Here is an 11,054-nt window from a genome sequence, read left to right as displayed (position 1 = left end):
GGTTGCTAGGTGATCTGCCTTTCTGTGAGTGATATAGCTGTGCTGGGCCAGCAGAAAGCAATTTTGGGGATGGTGAAGAGTGCTGATTAAAAATCAGATCATATTCAAAGACTACGGGTCGGTAAGATTTTTTATTTTACTTTATAAAAAAACAGTAATATTGTGAAATTACAGTTTTACAATTTAAAATAACTTCTATTTGAATATATTTTAAAATGTAATTTATTCCTGTGAATTTTCAGCATCATTACTCCAGTCTTCAGTGTCACATGATCCCTCAGAAATCATTCTTATATGTTGATTTGCTGCTCAAGAAACATTTCTTATTATTATCAATGTTAAAAACAGTTGTGCTGCTTCATATTTTTGAGGAAACCGTGATTTTTTTCTTAGGATTCTTTGATGAATAGAAAGTTCAAAAGAAGAGCATTTATTTGAAATGAATTATAAATGTATGAATAAATTTCAATTGTCAAAAAACAAACAAAAAATCTTATTGACAGTAGTGTAAATGTAAAAATATAAACGCATCATGCAAGGGAAAGTTTGTATATAAATTCCAGCAGGGCAGAATACTTCATATTATGATTTATGAGCAAGATTATCATGATTTAAACTTAATCGTATCTGACATGGTTTTTCCTAACGATATTTTTTATAATATTGCTGTCTGTGGGGTGGGATAAACTCATTTGCATAAAGTTAAACTTTTCTGAACTCTATTCCCACATTGTGTTACAGTTTCTGTCGCTGAAAATTGCCAACGCTCATTGAAACTGAATGACTTCTGGTGACTTTATTTGCTGAAAATTTGTTATGTTGCAAAATATCATGCATAATGAATGAGAACAAATAAAAATAAACTGAGAGAAAACCAATTTAATATTTAATGGCTTCAAACAATGATTTTTTTTATAAATGTAAAAAATGTTTTACATTTTTTTTTTCTCCCTTCTTTCTGTTCTTTCAGCACGCACAGCATTGTGGGATATCAGAGACAGTAAAATACATTATGCTGCCATTATAAAAAATAAAAAAAAACATATGAAGGCATCTTTTTAGACATGTGTGATGCAAACTTTGGATTCAGACATACGCTGATGTTCTCTATATACAGCACTGGCTGTTCAGGTTTTGGATACAGCCTTGTGATCCACTGATGCTTTGCATGAACAAATTCTGATACCTGTAACAACCCAGCCACTTTAATGCACACTTGACCCATCAGTATTAATATGCAACCCATTAAAAAATATTTCAATACAATTAAAACAAGCTGCAGTGATCTATAGTAGCCTGTTTTGAAGTCCATTCACAAGTGAGTTTTGTGTATTTCATGAACAACCCAGAGCATATTTAAAATAGAGGCGTCCATCAAGGGAACACTGTTAAAAGCCAATGCCAAAGACATCAAAAATGTGCTCCAGTTCGACTGATGAACATTAGGAATGTTTTTAGTAGGCCAAATGCAAAAAAAGAAAAAAAGTAGATCACCAACTTGATTTGTGGGTCAGACTTTTTAAAAAGTGCCTATGAAAACCAGAATCGAAGGACATGGGAAGTAGTCCATGATCAAGTAACCAGATCCAAACCTGTTGTGCTGGATTCTTAAGGGTAAGTAGGCTATGCGTTTGATTCATCAATACTCAGTCGATTGTTATGTTTCTTGAATGCATTTTTCTAGACTTTATAAACTCAGATTTCAGTAGGCTACATTACCACCACAGAATGCCATAACGTAGGCCTATCACATTAAAGACAATGCAAATGCAATAATGAGGTATTATACACTTCAATTAACATTGTTAAACAAAGTACAGCTCCTGTTTTTGACAGTCAGTGACCTCATAAGCCCCTCCCCCATTCCCTTTAAAGATACACTGTTGGCCAATAGAAAAAGAAACAACAAATGCCTGTTTATATGTGTAATTAAACACACATAGTGTACTTGAGGAGCTCTATCTATCTATCTATCTATCTATCTATCTATCTATCTATCTATCTATCTATCTATCTATGTCTATCTATCTATCTATCTATCTATCTATCTATCTATCTATCTATCTATCTATCTATCTATCTATCTATCTATCTATCTATCTATCTATCTATCTATCTATCTATCTATCTATCAGAACTCCATTACCCATCAGCCCCCTCTCCTGATGCGTTCAGTTAGGGGGCGGAGCTTCAGAGCTCATGTGGAGGTGGTGAGAGAGCGGACAAGTGCGGACAAAATCCAACTGGCAGCTACAGCTAGACGCCGCGATTTTCAATTGGGAGACTTTCGCATATCATGGAATTAAACGAGGAATCCCGGCCGGAGCAGTTTAGCCGCTGACCACATCTCCAGTGTTGCATTCCCGACACGGTCTCCTTCTGAAGAAGGTAAAGTTCGGCTGAACTCATGTTACTGTACTGCGAAGAGACACATCAGGCAGGCAGTGGATGTGTGACTGATGCATCCATCAGTGAGTGAGTGCAGAACGGAAGTTTGACAGTGTGGGACGTTGTTATAATGAAGGCGTTCGATGCTCTGATTGATGATGTCGCGGTAACAATGTAACAATTTCAGAACGATTCAGTGTAACAGTGTAACAGAGTCAAGTGCTACTGAAGGAGGCAGGTGGACCGCAGACATCATCGAGACTGTGGATACAGGCATTTAAAAGACATTCAGCCGTCGGGTTTTATAGTATTAGTGTTCATAGTGTCTTTCTGGATTGGAGTTTATGCAGTGAAGCGGTTTGTTTTGTAATGGATAGATGCATTGTTCAGTTCGAGGCTGCTGAATTCTGATTGGCTGTTTATTATCACCTGTCAAATTAAGCGTTTAGGTTTGACTTCAGCGTACGGTCAACGTCAAGGTGGATGTCTCAGCTGTAGATCTCTGAGTAAAACTTTGTTTATTTCACACGGGGAAACTGTGGTTTGTATAGTCAGATAAGTTCGGCCTCCACATTTAAAACCTCAGACTGAAAAAAAATATTCGACTCATCATGTGTTTCAGGGACAGCCCACATACATCTGTCATTCCTGTTTGCTTTAACAGGCCAAATATAATCTTCAAATTGTTCATTTGGAACTTGTATAAAGTTCTAAAAGATCCCCAAATACCATGCTTTAACTTGACAGGAAAGTTACATCTTGGTGAGGACTATAGTGCATGCCATAAACAGCTGGAACAAATGTAATAAGGTGGTTTGCTGTTAATTTAGGCAATTATAGTTATAGTAGGCCTATAATGCATTATTATTGTTCCTGCACAGATGTCAATGCAGTACTTATCAACTTTATTTCAGTCACTAAGTAAGGGATAATGTACAGTCAGGCAGTCATTATCACAGAGAATACATCCCAACAGTGTCCTTTATCAATTGATTGTCCCGCTACATATCAGGTAAATAAATAAATGGATATGAAATATTGATCAGAGTATTATTTTATTATCTTCCAAACAGTAGAGCGTTGGGGCATGCAATGCCAATGTCATGGGTTTGATTCCCAGGGAAAGCAAGAACTGATAAGAATGTAAATGTGTACCTTGAAATGCAATGTAAGTCGCTTTGGATAAAAGCGTCTGCCAAATGCATAAATGTAAAATGTGAATGTAGATAGAACATGAGCCATTATATGGAAAAAAAACACAACAGATTTCCAGGATGAGCGGTCAGTTATACAGCGTTGGCTTGGGCTACAGTAATTTTTCAGAAACATTTGACCACTGAATATCGTGATTGACCATTCAGAGTTCCATAAAGTTGTGTAATAAAATAAAGTAAACATCGGCATTATTCACGTGGGTAATATTTGAAATTCAAACAGAGCTTGAGGTTATGAGGAAGTGGTTTATCATTGGATATTTGACAGGTAGAGCATGTTTACTGTTCAAATAAAAATTTGTCTTTATAATCAGCCAAAGAAAACAAAGTTCAGTTCTTTTCCAATAGTGCATAAACTTTCAGTTAAGATGAAGGCAAATATCATCTTAATGTCAACACTGTATTTGTTTGCATTACTTTGATATGCTATATATGTTGAGCATCTGTGCAGTCTGTTCCTTATTGATGCTATCTGGTCTCATCTGCCATTGATTGAACCATATCATTCATCTCCAGCTGTCTAGATGACTGTAGCATTGACTCAATGTACGATCACAGAGGAGATGTGTGTGCTTTTAGTTATACATATTGCTAATAATTTCAATGCTTCTCCTACTATTTTTTTTTTTAAATAATAATATATAGGCTATATATGATAACTTAGATTTTAATATATTTAATTAAAAAATTACATGTTGTTACTATTTCATATTTTTTATTTTATTTATTTACAACAATTATTTATATTATTTATAATTTATCATGTTTTTTATGCTAAATATTAGATTCATTTAGAAGTTTTCTATAACTATAATAAGGCTCTTCATATTTCATATGACACATTTCAGTTGGCAGGCTTGTAGTCTTCTTCAGTGCATCATTGTAATTTATCATATTTCAATCAGCAACTAAATCTTTAAAACTTACCAAACGTATAAGACACGCTCTCTCACTGGCCCTGTAACATCTTTATTGTTGAGCCCTCAAAAGGTCACACTTAACCACTAGCTGTCCTTGAATAATACAGACATTATAGTGAACCAAGATGCTGCATTCAATTTCAGCCCTTCAGAAAGGTTCGAACAACACTGCAAAAATGTGTACATAATTAAGTGTCTTTTCAGTATGTAGCACAGCTGTATTATTTCTCATTATCCACCCATACTGTACAGCAGAAGGACCTTGAATTCCATGCTTGTGCTGTCTAAAACTAGGCCATCTCAAAATGGCAAATTCTCATTTTCTCGAATCCATCCCCATGGCCCTCATGCTATTATTGTCTCGCTATCTCCATGTCTGATAATAACCTACATATAATGTCTAAATAAGATGAATAAAAGACATTCGCTGATTTTATTGGACCTTAATCTGTTTCATATCTTGTCCGCAGGCACACCGCAAAGTGGAGCAAAATGTCGGACAAAATGTCCAGTTTCCTCCACATCGGGGATATCTGCTCCCTGTATGCGGAGGGGTCCACCAATGGATTTATCAGCACTTTAGGGTAAGACAACAATCCTCATGTCGTCACCCTCTGTGTGGACATCAGCGTTTAAATAAGAGGAAGTTCATGAAAATACAGGAGCACAAGAGGAAGAAGAAAGTGAGGGTAAACCACATTCAGAAACGAGAAGTAACCACATTCAGAAACGAAAAGTAAATGTTTTGTGGTTGTTCTTGTGTAGTTGGATTTCTGGTGCGATTTCCTTATGATATGATGAATGGCAGTTGCTAGGGCATTGCTTGGAGGTTGGCCCGAGACAAAAGTCTCTATTCTGGTTCTTAAAAGTCAGATCACATGGATTTATTCCGAAACTTTGCATAAAATTTGATTGGAAAATATGGAAAGCGGTTTCTCCCGCCTTAAAGTCATGATGAAACGGAAGTAGCGACAGATCTTTTCTTGTGTATTGTGATAAACATCCAAGCATAACAGATTATTGACAAAGAAAAACTTTTAGGGTGGAGACTTGGTTCAGTTTTAGTTTTATGTTCACTCTGGGCTACTTTTACAGGCACAACTTTTGTTCCAATCAGACTGAATTCATTCCGATTGATGAATCCGAATTCCGAACGTAGTGTTTACATGAGCGCTAAAAATGTGATCGGGTTAATCTGCGCGTTTATATGTCACAAGCTTCGAATCAGAATAGTTTTTTGACATGAGCACACTGCACGAATAACAACCATTCTCCTACGTTGGTTCTTTATTTGTTTTAAACAGCAGACTTAATATTTATCCATTTCTGGTCATAATTTGGAGACAATGAGCATATGAACTGTTGTGCCGTGTCGTCTGTGGATGAGAATCCAAAACAAGGACTGGTTGGACGTTGTCCTGCTCCACTTCACAGACGCTGAGTGAAAGGAGAATTTTAGAATGACGGGACACATTTATATGCCACTTTATTCAACAGGAAGTACAGCTCGCTCCGCGCGTGTCATACGTCATTACGCTATTTCAATGTCATTGCACATGCGCAGTCCGTTCAGTTTCGGTTTTCAATCCGATCAAGTGTTCACATGTTCTCTCGATCGGATTAGAAAAGGAATGAACCACCCCTTTCAATCCGATCGAAATTTCATTCGGATCGAGCTCAGTCGGATCGATTAAGGTGTTTACATGAAGGCTTTTCAGTTCGATTGAGCCGTCAATCCGATTACTAACGGATTATTTGGTTGCATGTAAACGTAGCCACTGTCAGTCCATATCCAATTGGAATCTGATCTAAAATTATTGACATCTACATTGTGTATTGCAACTGTTCAGATCCGATTTGGGTGTTCCATGACGCTCTTTCGTTTTCCGAAATATCTGCATTGGTTTCTATGGCAATAATGTTGCGTTGGTAGGTAAATGCCAACAACAACAACAACAACAACAACAACAACAACCGCAACATGGAGTGGTTTGCAATACAGATGTTGTCTTATTTATAACACGACAATGTGTAGCCGCCACGCTGGACAACTGTGTCTTATGAGGTAGCGGCAGAAACGTAGTAGGCTGGTATGAGCGGCTTTATTCCGTGCTGTCGTCTCCGCCGGTTTCAAAATAATGATGTATTGTCATTTTCTACTCGTCCAGCACTTTGCAACAACACAACAGCATGTTGCCTATAACAGCGTCTGACGTTTACATTATACGTGGCATGAGAAAGTCACATGAACCACGAGAAATCCGATCAGAGCAGTCAGACTGAAATGGATTTCCAGAAATGCGATTTGAATCCGATTTCAAACCACATATGAATGTAGCTCGAAACTGATTTGTAAAAAAAATTTTTTTGTTGCCGTTCACACTTTCTAAATCTGATCGGATTTCAATCGAGCACTTTAATCATGAATAGATGCGCTTTGATTGACTTCCAAAGACAGACAGCCATTCAGTCCCATCCTCAAGCTTGGAAGAGCCAGGACATTTTTTTAATATAACACTCGATTGTATTCGTCTGAAAGAAGAATGTCATACAGAATGTCATACACCTAGCCTAGAATGGCTTCAGGGTGAGTAAATCATGGGCTAATTTTAATTTTTGGGTGAACTATCCCTTTAATGATTGTAGAAGTCCTGCAGAAGTGATTCACCCGAAAATCGAGTTATATTTAATGAAAGATTATGGGTTCAAAATAAACGGTAACACCTCACAACTAAGTCCCATTACAATGTTTTATTTTAATTAAGTATATATATTTAATAAAGATATTAGTTTCATGTCAACTTTAAAAGTTAAATCGGATTTATTTTGCTCTGCTAAATATGTTTTAAATATTATTTTGCTCTGCTAAATATGTACAGTTTAGGTGCAGTCACATTTCGAAATTGTCGAAATTTTTTGGAAAAAAAAGTCCGCTATCAATAGTGTAGCAATGCTTGTGTAACGTTGGCCAGTATGAGCTGTACGTGTAAACCTTACTCCTCTGGCCTCAAGAGACGTGCTAGTGACTGGTGTTAGAGGCTGTGGTCTTTAGCATCTTTGTTAGCGTGCTTGCCTCCCACGCCAGTTCAAATCGCGCTCGGAAAGGGTCGAGTAGGACCAGTTACATTTGGTGCCGTGACCCGGATGGGAGTAAGGTTAAGGGGGGTTAGTGTAACGTAGGCCAGAAAGAGCTGTGCGTGTAAACCTCACTCCCCTGGCCTCAATAGGCGTTCTAGCGACTGATGCTAGAGACTGTGTTCTTTAGCATCCTTGTTAGCGCGCTTGCCTCCCACGGTGGAGTCTTCGAATTGGTCGTTCGAATTGGGGCAGGTCGAGTAGGACCGGTTACACATGACGCACAGCTCACACAAAAGTCACTTTTAAACCAAGCAGCTTTCTGTCGGGCAACGTGTGAAATTTACGTGAGCACGGGGAACATTTTCGCCCTAGTGCGAAACTCACAATCGTGCTGATTCTTATTGAAATTACTGGATTTCACCATTGAAATTTTAGTGTACTCAATATGGTCAATTGCATTTGAACATTTCTATAGAGTATTATATTTCCCCACTGTATACACCCCTATCAGAAAAGACATCGCCCATTATGAACAGCAACCCACCAGTTACATAAAGTAGATTAATAAAGCGATATCAATACAGGACAAAACGTTGTTAGAAATGCCAGTAGTTGCGGCCTCCTCCGTTCTCTATTCTGTATTCTGCTCCAGTGTTCCTTGCCGAAATGGAGTCAAGTCTCAACGCTGCCCTCTTCATGTCCTTCCCCCTGGGAATGAGATTGTCTTGGGTTAATCACACCCTGCCACTTCCTGGCAATCAGCCCCCTTTGCCAGCCTGCGTGATGTCATCACACACATCGTCACCCATCCATGGCAACAAAAGCAAGAGTGCGGCTTTGAAGAACAGAACGTTGACAGATCTCGTTTGTAAAGATGCCGTTGTGCTGTTGTTGTGCCTTGTAATCACTTTTTCTGCATTTCTACCGTGCGCACATCCTCATGAGCCACGGCTATTTTTAGCAACACTGGCGTATGTGGTGTGTAGTGTTTGTGTCAGTGCCACAGAGAGACCTTAGCAGGGTTGGGATAATGAGCCACCTGGTCTGCAGCTGGGCACAGGGACCCAAAAAGGACACAACGCCAATGTGATGAGAACTGGCTGTCCTGGTGCACGCATGTGACTGCGTCAGTCATGTTCAACCGGACAGAAGCCACCTGTCCATTAGTCCTTGGAGAGTGTGAAATTCACTTGCCAGGTCACATTTATGGTGAAAGGATGAAAGCTGGATGCAAATTACGTACGGACTTGTTGCTGGTTCATTTGAATAACTTTGTCAATATCCAGTGTTTTGAAGCCTCTGAAGACTTTCAGACTTCTTGTACAGAAACTATTGTACATTATATTGTGTTTTAAAATCCTAGTAGGCTACCTACCTAGACAGCATAGGTATCATAGGACAATTGTACCTAAAATGTCCCACAATTAGTTTAAACACACCTGTGATAATCAACAATACTGTGTAGTTTTGATTGTTTGTGACATTTGAATGCATTTATGATGCCAGAAATTGCTGCATAGGCAACTCGTACAGAGATTCAATACACTACCGTTCAAGCGCGCGTGTGTGTGTGTGTGTGTATGTATGTATATATATATATATATATATATATATATATATATATATATATATATATAAACAAACATATAACACATATTATACATAAAACTGTTTGATTTGTACATACCTTTCAGGCCTACAAATGCTGTGTAGGTTTATTTCAGATGTTTAATGTGCATTTGATGCCGAGAAATACTGTGTAAGTTCAGTTTGTTTATTCTAAAGTGTGTATGATGCCCAAAAATTGTTGTTCAGGCTTGCAGCTCAGTAGGTTTTGAATTGCAGCCAATAATTTATAAGGGTATGACCAGACCCTTGCTCACAGTTACTGTCAGAGATTTTTACTGGATTTTCACTTTAAAATATTGAGATGGAGGTTACCAGAGACAGTCTATATAACTGCAGATGATGATTATTGTTCATTTAAGGACATAGTCTTTTTTGGCATTTTGCACATTCCTATTCCCATTCATCCTCTTATGTGGCCCAAAACTTACTGGTTCCTTTTTTCTCCGCTCACACCCAAACAGCAATGGTCCATGCAATATCACTTATAATTTGAGAGAAGTTGACAACCATAACATTTCAGTTCTGTTCATAAAGGCTCAGCTGACTCACTTTGGTTATAATTCAGTTGCCACTGTGTTTCACAACCGAACAGAAATGTATTTTGCTGCTGTGTGAATGTATCCAATAAGAGTTTGATTTCCAGTGACTCATTCTGGCTAATAGAGATATAGAAAAAGTATAATGAGAGGCAAATTTTGGTGTCATTACATTATCACTGAATGATTTAATCAGTATAAATGACATTTGCTTTTAACAAGTGGAAAAGATAACACTGTGGCTCATGCATTTAAGTAGATAAACCTTTCAGGAAACACAGACCTCTTCATGTGCTAATCGTTTCTATTTCACACTCTTTCTGTATGCTAAAATGTAAGAGACATTTAATTAAAGACAAAACAACCCTACACAATATTATATTTCTAACTGATTTACCTTGAGCAATAGGCTGTTATGGTGCGACTGGATATAAAATATATAAACTGATATGTTTATAGTTATAATTGGTTTGTTTGCATTGATTTATGACTTTTTGAGCCAGTCATTTCTTATTTATTTATATATATTTATAGACTAGAGACAGGGACATTCTCATTCTGTAGAATATTTTATTTTTTATTAATTTTTATTGCCTAAACTCCTGTGTAAAAGTCCTTAATATTTTCCCCCTTTTTTTGAAGAGAAAGATTGTATATTTATAAATGTGTGTATGTGCTAAAATTAAATTTTTATAACTTTTAGGGGTATGCTAGCCTATAGATGACCTCTATGCTAACAAAAAATGTATCATCCTTAAATATTGTTCCTTATTTGATCATGCCATCAGCTACCTAATAGCGCTGTAGTGTAGTACTATGAGCTCCGAAATCCATTTTCCCCACAATTTGTGCAGAAAACGCGATAAATAACTGTATAAAAATAGAGATACTCGAAATGCTGCCTCCAGAGAAGTTGTCTGACTCATGTCTCTCATCTCTGCAGTCTGGTGGACGACCGCTGTGTGGTGCAACCAGAATCTGGGGACCTGAACAACCCTCCTAAGAAGTTTCGAGGTAAGGCCACATTTATGTCTCCTTAACTGCGGACTCTGGGGTGTTTTACTGAAGTATTTTAGATATCTCTGTGGAAGATGGTTTTTTTAACGCTTATTTAATGGAGTTTGGTGGAGTTTTTGTGTGATATCTGCTTGTGTGGTATTGTTATGATATTATCCTGTCGTGTTGTCAGTGACTGTAGAGATATCCTTTGGCCATGCCACTTTTAGCACACTCAAACTTGTTTATCAAACTGGTTTAATTTGAAAAACATGCTTCCAAAATTCCTTTGA

At 37.5% G+C, this 11,054-nt stretch overlaps 1 protein-coding gene across 11 annotated transcripts in view; it reads left to right on the top strand.

The window, feature by feature from the left end:
- Window positions 1-2,199: 2,199 nt before the first annotated feature.
- itpr1b (inositol 1,4,5-trisphosphate receptor, type 1b) overlaps window positions 2,200-11,054 on the top strand; it is a 137,096-nt gene continuing 128,241 nt past the window's right edge. For 3 of the 11 annotated variants that reach the window (XM_079856654.1, XM_079856662.1, XM_079856658.1), the window contains exons 1-3: window positions 2,200-2,388; window positions 4,993-5,106; window positions 10,709-10,779. In XM_079856654.1, coding sequence (XP_079712780.1) covers window positions 5,015-5,106; window positions 10,709-10,779 — 163 coding nt within the window. In that variant the 5' untranslated portion in view covers window positions 2,200-2,388; window positions 4,993-5,014. The remainder of the gene's footprint in view (window positions 2,389-4,992; window positions 5,107-10,708; window positions 10,780-11,054) is intronic. The other 8 variants (XM_079856653.1, XM_079856659.1, XM_079856655.1 and 5 more) reach the window with 3 other exon arrangements.

The sequence above is a fragment of the Squalius cephalus genome, assembly GCF_949319135.1.
Source record: "Squalius cephalus genome assembly, chromosome: 22".
In the NCBI taxonomy this organism is placed as follows: domain Eukaryota; kingdom Metazoa; phylum Chordata; class Actinopteri; order Cypriniformes; family Leuciscidae; genus Squalius; species Squalius cephalus.
This window is presented reverse-complemented; position numbering and strand designations above follow the sequence as displayed.